General features: G+C 34.7%; 1 protein-coding gene across 1 annotated transcript in view; it reads left to right on the top strand.

The window, feature by feature from the left end:
* The window catches only part of IPO5 (importin 5), a 43,935-nt gene extending 27,198 nt beyond the window's left edge, over positions 1-16,737 (top strand). Inside the window, exons 15-26 of the mRNA XM_062566837.1 lie at positions 1,099-1,182; positions 1,982-2,114; positions 2,203-2,324; positions 2,885-2,981; positions 3,533-3,705; positions 4,187-4,298; positions 4,690-4,745; positions 6,926-7,048; positions 7,685-7,904; positions 11,243-11,471; positions 12,986-13,127; positions 15,989-16,737. Of these exons, the coding sequence (XP_062422821.1) occupies positions 1,099-1,182; positions 1,982-2,114; positions 2,203-2,324; positions 2,885-2,981; positions 3,533-3,705; positions 4,187-4,298; positions 4,690-4,745; positions 6,926-7,048; positions 7,685-7,904; positions 11,243-11,471; positions 12,986-13,127; positions 15,989-16,075 (1,578 nt within the window). The 3' untranslated portion in view covers positions 16,076-16,737. The remainder of the gene's footprint in view (positions 1-1,098; positions 1,183-1,981; positions 2,115-2,202; positions 2,325-2,884; positions 2,982-3,532; positions 3,706-4,186; positions 4,299-4,689; positions 4,746-6,925; positions 7,049-7,684; positions 7,905-11,242; positions 11,472-12,985; positions 13,128-15,988) is intronic.
* The last annotated feature ends 1,224 nt before the right edge of the window (positions 16,738-17,961 follow it).

Below are 17,961 nucleotides of genomic sequence, written 5' to 3'. Positions count from 1 at the left end.
AAAAAAAAAGGCAAAAAAACAGTTTTAAGTTACTCTTGTCGTATTGGATGGCTGTTGAAAATGAGGTTGAGTTTTTCTTTTTTAAGAGAAATACTGAAGCATCTGATTTAGGCAGTGTCAGAGTAGGGACTAAAATGTATATAGCTAAAAGGAAACTTTAGCTTTTAGAAGCAGCTGCCTGAGAAAGTTTGAATGTGCTTCTGGTAGTATTGCCAGTTCTTGTTTGTTGTGAGATTTGATATATTTGGCCTTTTTTTTTTTTTTCTTGTTGATAGTATGTTGGTTAAAATGCATATTCATAAAGAAGCCAAGGAACAACTGTAATGGACTATATAGGAGTCTGAGTGGTGATCTGATAACAAGTTGGAATTGTTGTTTGTAGGCTTTAATTCTGCTGAGTAATGAAGACCGAAGATTACAGTTTTAAATTAAATAGCGTAACGTACATATTGGGAATGTAATAATAATTATAAAGTAATAGCAAAAGAAAATTTCTCTTCTTTGACTTAGAAGAAGGTCTGTCAGCAAACTTAGCCATTTATATAACTGAATTTAAAACATATTAAGCAGAAGTAGCCTTTGATAAATTCTTCTTGGAGGACTACTGGAAACCCTTTTATTGTCAGATCTCAGAAGTGGATTATAATATTTAACATGGGGAAGGGAGTGGAAAGAGGGTAGGTGTGTGACATCACTGGGGCCTCTGACATGACCCAAAATAATACTATTTAAGTACTATGCTCATGCTGTAGGCTTATCCCGCTTCCACAGGGAAGTCAAAATAGTAAGGAGGGTATCTGGAGAAGATAAATTGTAAAATTCTTTTTGCAAACATTAATACTCATGTAGCACTTATTTAAATAGCTGCCCATTTGCTTTCACGTATGTGAATAGAAGTATGGTGTAGTTAAGTCCACGATGAATTTGTGGTAAAGCCAAGAAAGAACTTACATTTTCACTTTCATCTTCATTTCAATTTATTTCCAACTTTAGCTTGTCTTGAGTGTGTTGGGTATTAATGCTCACTTAAATTGTTTGGTTCTGAGTCTGAGTACCCTTCTAATTTGCCTTTCAAACATGGTTGTTTCCTATTTCTAGTTTATGCAGGATGCTTCAGATGTCATGCAGTTGCTGTTGAAGACACAGACAGACTTCAGTGATCTAGAAGATGATGATCCACAGGTATGTTAAAAAGTATCTCTTTATAGCACATAATTTAGTTAGTATTTAACATACTGTTTATACATGTGACATTCCCTAAGAATGTAATTACACCATCAAATTAACTGTTCAGCCCATCTTACAAAAATTAAGACTCAGTGACCTAAGAGGTCCTAGAATCTGATTAGTAAACACCATAGCTATCAGATATTTTTTTCAGAGAAATGCATTTGAGGTCAGTCTTCCAGGGTCTCTATTTGCTGAAGAAATTTTAGCCTGTGTGCAATCATTCCTTATCTATTAGTAACTACTTTATTTGATGTTGTATGGTCTATTCACTTGCTGTCACCTTTTATAAATAGTTTCATGAGTTTCATTAGACAGCTGTTCTAATGAGTGGACAGCTATTTTGATGTGTGCATCTGAAAACAGCTGTTTCTCTGAAAGCACAGTACCGTGGTCTTTTGCTGTTTTCAGGAATGAAGCTCAGTAATATGAGTTAAATTAAAGAAATCTTTATTTCAAAAGAACTTTTACTTTTGAAAATAGTCATGGTTGTATTAAGGTACATCTTATACTATTATATTTTTATGTACGTAGAAACCTTTGTAAGAGATACTGTCAATGTATGGTTACTTGTAACTGTTTGAAAGATGCATTTTTGTATAGCGAGCATGTAGAATTAGTTTTTCTTTTATGCAGTGCTGACAAACTCTGAAAAAGAAATCCTACTGTGTAATATTTTTCTTTACATTTTCCTTTTAAATGTGCATTAAAATAAAACGTGGAACATAAATTCTGACTGCACTCTCATTTATAGATTTCTTACATGATCTCAGCATGGGCCAGAATGTGTAAAATTCTTGGAAAAGAATTTCAGCAATACCTTCCTGTTGTCATGGGACCTTTAATGAAGACTGCATCCATTAAACCTGAAGTAGCTCTTTTAGACAGTAGGTTTATGATAATGTTTTGCTTGAAAAATACTGAAATAAAAGATTCTGTAGCATTTTTAGAATTCCTTTTTGCTTTGTATAACAGCACAAGATATGGAGAATATGAGTGATGATGATGGTTGGGAATTTGTAAACCTAGGAGATCAGCAAAGTTTTGGAATTAAAACTGCAGGTCTTGAAGAAAAAGCAACTGCATGCCAGATGCTGGTGAGTAATAGAACGGTCTTAATGATCAATTTATTACTGAACTAACAAGTCTGAAGCCAAAATCTGTAATAGAAGTATTCATTATGGTATAAAATTAAGGCTGTGTTTCTTAAGGTGATATTGTTGCACTTGGATTTTGGACTCTTTATTATGCTGTTTACTTGATTAAACATTTCTTTGTACTTGGGCTTGAGTTTTTAAGATGAACAAGATGTTTTTCCTTTACTACAGCAGAAGTCTTAAAGAACTGGAGAAGTTAAAGAATATGTAGTTTCTTTTTTTTACAAATACTGAGGTTTCTGAACTGAAGTCTGTTTCAAAAAAAAAAAAAAAAAAACTTATGGATTAATAGTAAGAACTCATGTTGCTATCTAGGTCTCTTAAAATACCATTACTGAGGGATAGGTAAATGCATTATTGCATGCTTTATTTAAAAACAAAACAAAACAAAAGCAGCCTTTTAACCTTGCTCGTCTTTCACTGATTGATTGTTCCCTAATTAAAAAATGTTAGTAACAATATTTTCTCTTAATGCTGGCACTTCTATATTTTGGTTTCAGGTTTGCTATGCAAAAGAGCTAAAAGAAGGATTTGTGGAGTACACAGAGCAAGTTGTAAAGCTGATGGTTCCCTTATTGAAGTTCTATTTCCATGATGATATCCTTTTAATGAAGTCTACTGTGAAAATGGAAATGTGGTTTTGAAGAACAAAAAAAATTGTGCACACTCCTAAATAAATTGAAAGTGTAAGATAGCACTTTTAAATTGTGTATTGTGTTTCTTGTAGCAGAAATTTTGTTTCTAAGAACCTTGTTTTATACACAGTATTTTAAGTAGTGAATCTCGGGACACTTCCAGTGCTTCTCTTAGAGGGGGAAAAAAAAAAGGCTTGCCTATAGTATTGAAAGCAAACAGTACAGAAAGTATCGTTTGCATCAACGAAGTGAGGGAGACCTTGAAGAGCTTTACGATCATGGCCTGAAACAACTTTTAAACAGCAAACAGTTTAATTTTGCTATGATCTTGATGTGCATCTAAGTAGGAAACCAAATGCAGAGGAATGTAGTAGCAGATCAATTTCAGATAGGAAATTAATAATTGAATAGAGTTAATGAACAGAATTGTTAATTATTCATAATAGTAATTGATGCTTAAATTCTAAGCACTTCGTGATGGCTTTGATCATTTTATTTCCTTAATATTAAAACGTGTTCGGGTGGCAGCAGCGGAGTCAATGCCCCTCCTTCTTGAATGTGCTAGAGTTCGTGGGCCAGAGTACCTCACACAGATGTGGCACTTCATGTGTGATGCGCTCATCAAAGCCATTGGGACAGAACCAGATTCAGATGTTCTCTCAGAAATAATGCATTCTTTTGCAAAGGTAACTTATTTTTTCTTAGAAATATTGTGATGCTACTGTCGGTAGCTTTTTACAGTAAGAAAACATGCATGTTATGTTAATTTAAATGGCTAACAGAAATGCAAAGCTACCTCCAAATGTATTTTGGTTATGATTTGTGTGTGTAGTTTGACTATAAACATTATAGCTGTTTTGAAAAGCTTAGTCTTACACTGGTATTTTTATTCTTGCATAAGAAAAAGTGAATTAACCTAAAATCAATACCAAACTTTGTAATTTTAACTGCAAACTACTTAAGTCATGTGAGTGACATGTACAGAGGTATTATGCGTTATTTATGTAACTGGATAATTGATTACGGTATAAATGTTCTATTTATGTTGTTTCTGCTAGTGATCACTTAAAGCAAAACTTGTATTAATATATCCCCTGCATATTTCAATTTCATTGTGTCTGCTCATTTAACTTAATACTGAAAAAGTAAAAAATTTTATTTCACTAGTGCATTGAGGTAATGGGAGATGGATGCCTTAACAACGAACACTTTGAAGAACTTGGAGGAATATTAAAAGGAAAACTAGAAGAGCACTTTAAAAATCAAGAATTAAGACAGGGTAAGTTATCATGAATTCATATTAATGTATGATAGAGGCAGTTCTTAAAAGCAGAATGTGTTGTCTATGGCATTGTGGCACACAAGCTGAATTCTTTGCAGTTTTCTTAAAGCAACAGCAGTGTCTTACATTTATATGCGCTTCTCTTGTCCTTGTGGTGTGTTTACTTCAACTGCTAGTTTCTCATGTTGTTTTATACATTCTCAATCTGAAATATATCATTTTATTTTCTGTTTTTTTCTGAAAGCTCTTTAAAGCTTATTAAAGACAGTAAATCCAAGTTGCATCTTCAGATACTATGTTCTTTTCAGCATTTTTTTTTTCCCTTCACAGGCTTCTTACATACTTGTAGCAATGTTGTCATGGTTTAATATTTCTTTTTTTCTTTCAGTAAAAAGACAAGATGAAGACTATGATGAACAAGTTGAAGAGTCGTTACAAGATGAAGTAAGTTGATTTGGGGATTTTTTCCTCCATAGGGTTGGGATGAAAATAAGTAACACAAATATGACACATTATTCAAAGCATAGCGCATCTTATCAGAATTATTTTTAACAGGGAAAGTGCACTGTTGACACATTCCTTCAGAACTTCCAGTAAGAATTATCCATTTGGGTCACATTTGCTCACCTATGTGTATAGGAAAATATAAAGGGAATCCTTGTGCAGTATGTTGAAAGATGTTCAGAATATAGCTTTTCATTTTTTTCTTCCTCTAAAACAATTCTTTTTAGGTAACTTTTTTTTAAAGCAGTCTGCTGTCAAATTCTGTGTCAATGGCATCTGTAATGCTATTGTTAATTCAAGGCCCACCTTGCAGACTAGTTTGTTTTTTTTTTTTTTTTTTCCATTGTGTTTTTTATAGGCCTGGGTTGCTTTTAAACTTTGAGCATATCTCTGATACCTGGACCTCTAACATGTTAGGTCAGGAGTCTGCCACAGAAAAGATAGACTTAAAATAGCATCAGAGAAGGACAGCAGGATGAATAGCTGTGCATAATGTGTTTCCTTGTGAGAGGTCCCAAAATGACATAACTTCTAAGATACTGAACTGACCTCTTAAATTAGGCAAATATGACTGAAGAGAAAATAGAACTACTAAATCTTCACTGTTACGGAGATCATCTTTCAAAATGATAATTTGCTGCTGCTTATAAGAAATGGAGGCTATCTAGTAAAATTTTTTAGGAAGTATTTTTACTAGATGATGTATAATAAAGTTGTGAAGTTTGTCTGCATAAGTTTAACCTGCTCTTAGACTCTAGAGTACATCTTAACAGATTCATCCATATGCAAATATTTTCTTAAATACAGTTCTTGTGCCCCTCTTTAGGAATACTTGGCCAGCACTCAAAGGAGTTAAATTCTGGTATCTGCATATTCCTTCTGATCATGTGATAACAAAACTCAAGTCTTGCTCAAGAGCCTTTCCTGATTTTCTTACCTTGTGAATGAACAAAATGAACAGCATAAACTGTTCAATATTCTTGCAGACCGTTAGATAGGCAGTTTGGAAATAATGCTTCTTATGTATCACTGCACTGATAAAGAGTGAAAAAACTAGCAAATAGAACAGTTCCACAGAAGCTGAATCAATGCTGTGCAAGAGTTTCAAGGCTTCTTAAATGCTTTAACTTATATTTGATCTCATTGATTTTGTTAAGTTGTCGGGCACAGCCCTGCCTTAGGCAGTTATTAAACTGGCTATTACTAGAAATTGCATACCAGAGGAGGTGGACCATCTGATCTAATGCAGTAGGGTTGGGGTTTTTTTCTTTTTTTCTATTTTTTTTGTTTTCATTTGTGTGTATGTTCCAGAAGTATTCCTTGAATTATACCTTGGCAGCACAGAAGTTGCCTAAACAGCAAGAGTTTAATTGTTTTGTTGTGGTATGCTGCCTTTTGCATGAGAAATACTTTCTAGTTTCTCACTGGAGACCAGACACTAACTTTATTGCGTTTTCCACGCTTAAGAATGTATAAAATGGTTAAAGAAATCATACAGAGTACAACAAAACTTGCTTTAAAAACAAAGTCAGTTTTTTCCTGACACAAGCAGCTCCAGGGAACAACTTTCAATCCTTACAAGTATAATGCGAGTTGGTAGCTGAATCTGAGCTATACTTCACCAATTTAACGCATCAGTTGCGCAAGGTAAAAAAAATGAAGCTGAGAAATGAGAGGACATTTAATATTCCTTATTTTTGCCACAACCTTCTGTTACAAAGTCTGTTCATCTATTTATTTTCTCAATAAAAGCTCGTTATAGTTATCTGTAAGCTCTTGGAAAGGGTCGTCTGCCTTCTATAAAGGGGATCCATTGAAGCAGTAAAACTGCACAAGATAGTATTTGTCATAATAAAATGTGTCCCTGAAACAAACATCTTAGTCCGTCATGATTGAGCATCCGAAGTTAAATAGCAGTCAACTTTAAACATAATACCGGGAGCTGCAAAATAGTGGTGGTTTTGTTTTTGTTTTTTTGTTTGATTGTTTGTTTGTTTTAACAAAGCCAAATCAATAAATAGCTTTTATTTTATTAATTTAGAGACCTGAGTATTTCATGTGACTTTTGGTATTTTAAAGACTGTTTAGTCTCAATGTGAGTTGCATTCTTTTCCCATCAGGATGATAGTGACGTTTATATTTTGACTAAAGTGTCGGACATTTTGCACTCGATATTCAGCAGTTATAAGGAGAAGGTGTTGCCATGGTTTGAAAGGCTATTACCACTAATTGTCAACCTAATTGTAAGTACTTTGGAATCTTTTAATTTGACTTTGATTTGTTCTAATACATGATAGGGCTTCATGCAGGATTCTCAGAGAACTTGGTAGACAAAATGTAGCAAACATTGTTTTACTAAATAGAGGCATTTCAAAGTCTATTCTGGATCTGGTATGAATCATGCAAGCCGTTACCTGATGCTTTTTTTAAACAACTGCAGTGCTGTGCTAATGATAATTTTTTTGTTACAAGACCCAGAATCATTGACACAAACAACAATCTTGATTTAATTTGCCTGGGAGTATCTGGTCCTCTCTTAAAAAAAAAAAAATATTAAATTCAAGAAGAGGGCCCAAAAGAAGTGTGACAGGTTAGTGGGAATAACTGCACATGAAATAAGTAACAGAGCATGAAGTGGAGGTAAGAGATTTAGTCTAAAACCATTACTCTTTTAATTAGCTCAGATATTCACTCAGATTTTATTTTATTTATGGTATTGCTGCTAGTATCATTATAAAAATTATGTCTGTAAGACTAAATTTAATCTGTGAAGAACTCTAAAAAATTTAGACTACTGTTACAATGAATTTGATAGAATCATCGACTGTACAGAAGTACCTAATTTAAGATGGCTTACATGTTATCTGTTTTTGATGCAGTGTCCACATAGGCCGTGGCCAGATAGGCAGTGGGGTTTATGCATTTTTGATGACATTGTAGAGCATTGCAGTCCTTCCTCGTTCAAATACGCTGAATACTTTCTGAGGCCAATGCTACAGTCAATATGTGACAACAGCCCAGAGGTTAGGCAAGCAGCTGCTTATGGTGTTGGAGTTATGGCACAATTTGGTGGGGACAGCTATCGTCCTTTTTGCACAGGTATGTACATTCACCTGGTAAAACTATCTAAATGACTCTGACAAAAAATGCTCATTGTTTTGATAAATGATGTCATGGTCTCTTCAACAATGAAATAGATTACTAAAAATCCAGGGAATTCTGGAATTTTAATAACAATCACCAGTGTGCCCCACAAGTCATATTAGCAATCTGCTTTGGAGCATTTTTTGTTTGTAGCACTTACTGCTTTGTAAACTAGGTCTATGTACTTTTTGAAAAACAAGGTGTAAAGTGCAAATATTCATTTCATAAAAATAGCTTGCTTGTACACAGTAGCTACCTAAGTAGTTCCTTTTTACTAATAATACCGTATGGCTACATCTTAAGGCAAAATTCTTTGGTTTATGTCTGGAATAATTATACAAATGCACTGTAGTAAATATTAGGCTAGAATACAATTGATGTAGTCCTCTGCTTTCCCTTTATGTAAAGGAGGCCTGACTTATAATAATGCTTATCTTAATCATAAACTTGTTTCGGAACAAAGTTTACTTTATTTCTGAATGGCTCTGATTTCTCTAAAACTTCAAATTCATCTTTAAAGAAATTTCTTATCTGCTGGCATTCTTCTCACTAGTCAGGAAAGTTAATTCTGAACACACTACATTATATTGCATCCTTATTAGAGAGGTTTTTCCTTTTTTATATACTTAGCTGTTTCAAATATATTTCACATGAATTGTAAACGGAAGTGGAGTTAAATGATTTCAGAGTGTGAGAACCATGTCGTGTTGATAAATTAGTACTTTAACATAAATCTTACCTCAAACAGAGGTTGTAACTTTCAGTATTAACGTAAATACAACTGTGTCGCATGGTGACAATTAAGGCCAAGACCAAACATCTCTTTAAAATAAAGAGAGGGGCAGGACAAAGGGTGGAAAGCCTTGAAGTGAAACGTTAAGAAACATTAAAATTGTCTAGAGAAATGTTTCATGAAAGTGTTTATGTAAATACCAGGTCAGAATCTCTGTTCCAAGACTAGGGAAGTAGACTGAGATCAGTTCTGAGTTTGGAGTTCTGTCGTCTACAGCTGAAGTGCAATTTTGTCAGTCATTAGACTTTACACTGGACTACTTAAACCACGTAACAACTTTGTTCCCTTTCTTTTTTATTTGGACAAATGATCCTTGATAACAGGAGTGTTAATCTTCCAGATACTTGGCTTCTCCTTTAGTTTGATATTTACCTAAAATAATCTTTTTACTTTGCAGCATACAGCCTATTAGGAGGCAGCCTATTAGCAGGCATCTCGAAAATATTTTAATTACTATAGATATACATAAAATAAATCACAATATTCTTATAATAGATGAAGATATGCTGTAATTAGAAACAATCCAAATTCATGGCATGAGAAGCTATCTACCCCATATGTTTTACTGTCTTCTCTGAAAACATCATACTTGTAAAGAAATTAAATCGTAAATAAAACCTCACAATTTCTTTAATGATTAATACTTAGCCACAGCATATTGTTCTATTGTAGCTTTGTAGCAGTATAGAAAGACTCCAAGAGACTACTCAGAAGATGGCTTAACATGAGTAATTTTAGGGAGTCAGCTGAACAAAGATAGGAATATAGGAACTTGTAAATGGCACAGGAGCTACGATACGGTGGAACAAAAGGAATTAAAGGTAGAATTAGGAAAAACAAAAAAAAAGAGCTTGAAGAAAAAAATGCAAAAATAATGTAACTCCATAAACGGGGAAAGAAGTTTTCAAGATTCCACGGTTCACAGGACTGTCAAAATTACATCTATTTCTGTGTTGGCTAGGGAATATAATTTGCTATTCTGTGTGAATAATGTACTAATCAACTACATGTGCTTCTTCCTAAATCTTACCAGTGGCTGTATATCTTTTGTTATTGGAAGATGTTATACAGATACTATAGAAGATGATCGGTTTTTATAGTCAAACTATTTTTCAAGGTCTATCTACTGCAGCATCTCTATGAGAATAGATCTGTTTTTCTAGACAAGAAAAAAATATAAGCTGATTCATAAGAAAAAACTCTATAAGCTGATTCATTCTGATGCATTTCTAATGTCATGGCTGCCAAGACACATGTACCTACAAACTCATTCATTAGTATTAAGCTGTAGGAGGAAATGAAGGTAAGATTTAGCTTCTGTAATCATGATGGCCTGGGCATAAAATGCAAATCCAACTTGCATGGACATTGTTATGGACAGCTCTGTAAAACAAACTGCTTTGTAGAGAAGTCTAGCATCATTCAGTCTCCATTCAAAATGCAAGCGAATGGTTCTGACCTATGTTTATGCTGTTCTGTAACACTTACCAGCCCTGTAAAATTATCCTCTTCCAGCAGGGTTAATCACATTTTTTCATAGCTGCTAAACTCTTCGAAAACCTAATTCAGTAAACCTAATTTACTAAGTGTTGCTGTGTAGTGCTTAATTGCAAAGCTGTTGCTTACTCATCAAAATGTAGTCATGTGAGATCTCACACTTCTTCATTTACTAAAGTTTAAGTGTGCTTTCTGTATGACTTCACAACCTGTCCTCTGTGCTGTTCTAGAAATCTTACAGGTTTAGGATTATATTGTAGCAAAAGAATATAGGGGACATTGTTTCCACATCTAGAATGTTTTTGAAATCTCCATGGATGCTAGTAATTAAAAGCTTTCATGACCTTAAAAATCGCTAGTAATCTAAAAAGAAAATGCATGTTTTCTTAGCTGTTTCCAATTTTGCCATATAAACCATGCTAGGCGGAGTGATCAGGTGAGATGATTTCTGAGTTTTTCCCTAGCACATCTAAATGGTGTGTATTTGTGTATATATTATGTGTGTGTACAAGTAGTGGATATGCAGCAGACACACACACTACACGCATGTATTGCAGTCAGAATTTGTGAAAGCCGCTAATTCCTGCTTTTTATCATCCATGTTTATAGACCATGTAAGATTACAAAGATATCTACATTTTCGCTATAAATTACAATGTCTTCTGTATTACAAATTGCATAACTCCAATGGAGAGATACAGGAAGATTTTTTTTCTTTTTTTCTCCCTCCCAGCATTTATAAAGCAAACTCAAACTTCAGCAGTAGCCATTTTCTTGTGTTGCCTTGCATAGCGGTGTCTTTCCTATGATGACTGTTCACTAGGGAGAAACCTAAGAGCAAAATGTTCAGCCATATGGATTACTGGAATTTTGGTGCTTAGGTCACAAAAAGAAAGCAATTAACTAATTGTCCTTAATACATGTAATATTCTCGTGTAGAATTTGTGGTGGTGATGTAACTCAGTTGCACATTAAACTCTATTCTTGTCTTGTTTGCAATCAGAGGCGCTTCCATTGCTGGTGAGAGTTATTCAGTCACCAGATGCCAAAACCAAAGAGAATGTCAACGCAACAGAGAACTGCATTTCAGCTGTAGGAAAGATAATGAAATTCAAGCCTGATTGCGTAAATGTTGAGGAAATCCTGCCACACTGGTTATCATGGCTTCCCCTGCATGAAGACAAAGAGGAAGCTGTTCATACTTTCAATTATCTGTGTGACTTAATTGAGAGGTAAGATAAAGTCTTGATATTAATGCAGAAAGTAAGCCTGTTTGCAGGCTAGTGGTCTTTTTTCTTGCATTCATTTTCCAAAATTGAAAAACTTTCAGGTTAATATGCATGTGCTGTAGAGAAGATGATTTGGGATACAAAAACTGAACCTTCCACAGTGTTATTGCTGTCTTTAAACAATCAGTATTCTTGTCCTAACAAGTATCTGTATGACTTGAAAAAATTTCTGGCACCTCTATGTACATGGTGAGAGAGGATCAACCAGGAACCTGAAAATTTCAGGAAAATTTCTGATACGCATCTTGCATCTGAACATTGATAACTGATCAACTGATGATTTTATTTAAGAGCAACATGCATGCACTTACAGCCTTGCTTTCATAGCTCTTTAAATTAGCTTTGTTCCTTGTTGCTTTCCAAAAGCTTGAAAATGAACAAACAAAAGTATGAAATAGAGAACTGGAAAATACGGATAACCTCACTATAGTGTTGTCTCCCTTAAGTTTGTAATTATTTCTATTGTTGTTCTAAGTATCTTGTCCCGCAGGTTGTTCTTTAGATTTGTGCTCCCTCCCATAGGTCAATGGAACAAAAAATTCTGCTGCTGGAGGTTGCAGTTCATATTTGAAAGAATATCAACTTCTAAATTATTATGTAGCAGTCATACCTTAACTATTGGCCAATACTGTGTATTACAGCCTAATGGAAAAGTAGAAAAGAATGCAGTAGAAAAGACTGAAAAGGCTATGACTACCTGATATCTTATGGTGCTTTATTAAGGCAAAGATTTAAAATGAATGGTGGCAGTTGCAGTTCCCATACTGGTAATATTCCTGTACAGCTGTGTTGAGATGCCATAGTAGTAGTGACAGGTATGTATGTGCACACGTACAGAAATCCAGAATTAAGTACAGCAGTACTTTCCTTGTACCCAGCTCTGTGCAGATGACCTAGCCTTGCTATATACTTCTCTGAGCTGTCAGCACTACAGTCACAGCCCCTGTGTTCCAGCAGGGGTAGGTGGCAGAGCTGGAAGTAGATCATGTTTTCCACCCAGATCCTTGATGCCAGCACTCCGCTACTCCAGCGCTTAGCAGAACTATTTACTTGTGGTGTCAACAAGTGTGCTGGCAGAGCGGTGTAGTCGTTGAGGCTCTCTGAAGCTAGTAAGCCAATCTTCTTCCCCCTACAGCACTGAGGGGGAGAGAGAATTAAGTCACTTTAGGCAAGGCATTTCTGTCACTTCTGTTCATCTGCATGGAACTCAGTAATTCTGCAAAGTACAGAACTTTTCTGATAAAGTATAGCCTGAGGAAATAATTGGCTGGTTAACTATTAACAGGAGAGGAAATGTTCTTCCAGCAGATGACAAAGCTATGGATACTTATGGATGAAAATTTCCATTGAAACTTGGAATAAGATATTTCAGTATCACTCAACCTACATGTGTAAATATTTATAATTTTTTTAGTTAAACAGTTATTGATTTGTAATACATATTTCAATTATAACAGCAACAACCCAGTTGTCCTTGGTCCCAACAACTCTAATCTTCCCAGAATATTCAGTATAATTGCGGATGGTGAAATTCATGAAGCTATTAAACATGAAGATCCATGTACCAAGCGGTTGGCTAATGTTGTTCGCCAAGTGCAGGTAAATATATGCTTTACATAGCTGCAAAGGGAACAGTTAGCATAACTGAATCATTAAAGCAATTTTGAGTTCTGTCTCCATAAAGAAGGATGCTTCAATGAATGATCTATTTCTTGGAGATACTGGATGCACATTGAGCTGCTACTGATAAAACGTGGTAATGCTTACACTTGAATAAAGCCTATCTTTTTAGATAAACTTCTCAAACTTACAAATTAAAACAAGGCTTAGGATATATGCAGCTAAATGGTTAACATGCTAGCCAGTTTCAGTTTTGGTGATGCATTTTTTGTCTTACTTCGTTTTTTTTTATGGGTTTAAATACCTTTCTGAAATGGTAAATATTGAAATCTGGATTTAGGCAAAAGTACTGTATTGGCAAAACCGTGAAATAAGAATGTCCTTCAGAAATTAAAATGTGGAGAGAAGTCTGCCTGTCTTTGCATCAGTAAACTCTACTGCAGGATCTGATGTAATGTGTGGTTCCTATAAGGGTCCCCAGTACCCAGTGGTGACCTACTAATACAGTAGAGACGTGGGGCCTTTGCTGGAGGACGAGTCCAAGCCTTGAGTAATTTTACCACAGCCATCTTTAATCCGGTGTAAACAGAAGGTGTTGCTCAAAGGAGCAGTGCTTTTCATTTCTTTAGGGAACTGTTGCAAGGATCACTCCCGTTGTGGCATACGAGGACTTGTGGTGCTGGGTAATAAGGATGTCTGAGAAATACTAAAGCTGCATCTCTACAATAACAAGTAGTCATGCTAACAGGACATATCTGATGCAAAATCCAGGGCCAAAGGTCATCCGGTGGACTTGTTTGACAGTTGTAGTGGCTAATGTTAGTGTTAATGATAGAGCCTGCTTGCCTGCCAAGCGTATAGCTTATAAAAAAGTGTTTATATAAGATTTGGAGTTTGATTTATAGGGTTTGGAGCAGCAGCTGTTTAACCATTGTCCATTCTACCTAGCATGTTTCTGCAAGACTCAAGTTCAAGAGCATTAGGAATCCTTGATTTTTGGAAGCGATTCATTTGGATTAATGTGCCAGCCTGTGAGATGTTATGTCTGGTACAAAATGACATTATTATTATTAAAACTGTTTAAGTGAAGGCATAAAAGTAAATAGAACCAAGCAAAATTTCGAAGTGAAACAATTTTAGAACGGACTGGTTTAGATGCTGGTTGATAAACAGGAATCTTCTGCTATTTGTTCCTAGAGTTAAAATCTTAGTATGAATCATTTATTAGTCTATGCTAATACCTTTGTTCAGTACCTTAAATGCTTGAAGGGAGTTTCTTTTGACCAATACAGTGGCACTATGTATAGCATAGATGAGTTGTGGATAGAGTAAAAGGTCTTGTTTGGGCAGGGTTGGTAGATGCATTTAAGACTGAAGCAATACTCCTACCTTGGTTAATTTACTTTCAGACTGTGGGGAAATCTTAAGTCTTTTTTTTTTTCTTTTTTCTTTTTCTTTTTTTTAAGGAATTTTAGATTACCTTTATTGATCTTAAATCTCTATACACATAATAATTTGACTTCAATAAAGCATGGAAGGTACATTGAAAGGTCTGTAGCTGCTAACAGTCTCCTGGAATCGGAGAAGAAGCAGTGAACAGAAGAAAATACTTTTTTTTGCAATGATTTGAGTAAACTGTTCCACTACCAGCATCTAGCATGAGTAGCACTATGGCCATAGTTGGGATAAAATATGAATTTTCTCTTTTCCTCATGTCTAAGTATTCCTAGAGCAGAAGCAATATTTCAGTGGTAGTACCAGTTTAAACATGTTTCAGAAATACTGGAATTCTTTAATTCTGCAGTATTTCATTATTTATTGACAATCTAAAATGCCTAATCTTATCAAAAATGTTTATCAAATTCTCGTTAGAATTCTGTGAATCCTTTTTTTTGATGTAATTACTCTTTAAAAATGTGTATGAAAAGACATTTACAGACATTACAATTGAGCTGAAGGTAGAACATATCAAATTTAAATAAAGCTAAACAATATTTAAAAAGGTACTTGAAATACACACCAGTCATGAAGGCCAATCTAATGACTTAAAGCCAGTCACATGTAATATTTTCCATCACTGTCATTCTAAGGCAAGGTTCCAATTACTCCCTAATTCAATTAATAATCCAAAATATACTTTTTCGCAACCTTTTTTAATTTTCAGGATATTTTGGTAGTATTATAACCAGTCTCTTCCGATGATGACTTTAAAAACTAGCATCTCAGCAGAGGGCTGTGGTCACACAAATAAGGTATAGTGAGGCAAAGGAGAGTATAGATTTTACATTTCCAAAGATATATACTATATACCTTTTCTTCTCTTTAGGTGGTAATTTACTATTCTTCTCACTGAAGAATAATTGTACCTTGCATTTATAGCAGAATTTTGCACATATACACTTTTGTAGTTTGCATGCTATAATCACAGTGAATTGCTGGTGTATCAGTGCCCAGAAGACATTCCTGCATTTAAATGATTGTTTTGCCAGAATATTAATCTTTTAACTTCAGTGCAAAACAGAACATGTTTATGCTATGGTTAGCCTAAGAGAGAAGACTTAACTAAATGGGTCAAATCAGAATAAATTTATAGAGAGTTGCCAGGAAGTTCAGTAATTTTGGTTCAGTCTAACCACAACTTGCTTGCATTTGGCATTACAGAGAATCCCTAACTGAACCTATGTGAGGCTGTGTATAACTGAAGACTTAAGCCTTTTCTCTTTTGTATATATACTGCAGGAATGAGCCCAGTGGATGCTGAGCCTTGTAAAACATGAAAATTTAGTATCTGCCTTAGAAGCTTGTCTGCTTGTATAAACACAACTTCTCTTGTTTTTTAGACATCTGGAGGACTGTGGACAGAATGCATATCACAGCTCAATGCAGATCAACAGGCAGCCATACAGGAGCTCCTGAACTCTGCTTGAAGGGCCTTAATTATCATCCGCAAGAAAACTAACTCCAAATAAACGTTTACCCTATTGTTTAGGTTTCTTTTGTTTCTTTCTTGAGTAAAACAGAACTGTAGTGCGTGTAGGCCATTTTTCTGCAACCTACAGGCAGTGGCAGCAGGAAGAAGCATTCTCGCAGAATGGTGTTTAAATCTGTTCCTATCCCACAACACTGAAGAAGCTTCCTGTAAACCCTACAATAGCACTGAAGAATATTTTTCTAATGGTATAAGCCATCCATATGATGGTGAAAGGGAAACAAGTTGAATTTTCTCATTAGATATAATGAATTAAGAAACAGCTTTAAGACCTTGTATTCAGCAGTAGATGTACGTTACAACAGATTAAAAAAAAAATCTCTACATCTAGTGTTAATTGTATTAATCGGAGTGTGAGTCTTTGTAGGGTAGAAAGCGTCCTTCTGCCCAGCAAGTTAGTAGATCAAAAGATGAAAAACTGAAGACAAAAACATCAAGCATGAAGACCTCATTGATCGCACTTTCAGATTCCGTAAAACAACTTGTACAGTGACTCAATGAGGAAAGCTGTTCAGCTTCCAGCCCTTGAATGTGAAGTCTCTTTGGCATGTCTGACAGTATCTCGTTCACTCCTCAATAAATGACATTGAAACACAAGAAGCTTGTGTAGAAGTTCAGTGATGTGTGGTTCTTTTAATTTGCTCTTGTGAAAAGATGCAAGTAACAAACTATACGAGTCCTAATTTTATATTTGAAATTTTGTATATTGTTGCCTATTACAGATTTTATGCATTTTTGTTTCTTTTTAACAAATTTCTCACCCAAGTGTGTACAATTGAAATTCAATGGCATTCCTCTTATGACAGTAAATTTACGTATCTTAACTGTTTTTCATATTCAGTTACAATCGCATTTCATAACTTAAAGTAGTATTGCTCCAGCTGCAAGTGTGCAACAGGTCTGGCAGCAGGTGATAACATCATGGCAGTATATGTTTTTATTTAAAACAATTAGACATAATTGATAGCCTGACCTGAAAGAATCAAAACTGTTTTGTGTTCTTTTTTTTTTTGGTGATCTAACAGCAATACATCATTTACCAGCAAAGTTTTTCTAGTATATCAGATTTCTCACAGAGTTCAGTGTGATGCTTTCACATTTGTATTACTTTGAAGATGTTAATATAAGCGTTGATGTTGAAAAAGACTTCAGTAAAGAACTGAAGACTTAGTCAATCACAGTCTTGAAACAGGGAAAGTTTTTGAAAGAGGGTTTAAATTCTTCTTCCTTTCTAGCAAGAAAAAATAGAACTTCACACACAAATTCCTGTCCAACCCCAAAGGAATCTTAGTTTTGTTTTTTAAAAAATGTTCAAATAAAAAAATACAAAATGAGGTGCATTAAAGTAAAAACACTGTCCAACAATATGATAACCAAATGTTTCTCTGACATAAAATGCCTTAATCATATGGAATAACATTGTAGTTTGTTTAGAGGCAGCTGAAATTGTCAGTATGACAAAGCTTCTATTGCTGTAGCTCCCACTTTGTTAAATATTTGTTAATCCTGAATTTGCACAAGTTTGAGCATTCATACTTGTGGAAAGTGAATTCTTAAGGATTAGATATCAGTAATGTGAAAGAATTAGTAAGTCAGATCAGTTATCTCAAGCACAGATACCTGACAACAAAAAAGAGCTGGATTATTTCACGTCCTTGACCTGGCCTGTATTTTTGAAGTATTTAGTTTCTATATTCCTTTATTTTCCCTTCAGTTTAAAACAATTACATTGTTCCCTGCTGCTTGTTTTTTTTATACTTTTTCTGGAGGCTCTGGGCTTAGATTTTTTCTTTTTTTTTTCTGTTGGGCTACTACCATGTGGCG

Source organism: Rhea pennata, chromosome 1 (assembly GCF_028389875.1).
Source record: "Rhea pennata isolate bPtePen1 chromosome 1, bPtePen1.pri, whole genome shotgun sequence".
Taxonomy (NCBI): domain Eukaryota; kingdom Metazoa; phylum Chordata; class Aves; order Rheiformes; family Rheidae; genus Rhea; species Rhea pennata.
The sequence above is the reverse complement of the archived record's forward strand: the minus strand, read 5'-3'. Positions and strand labels throughout refer to the sequence as shown.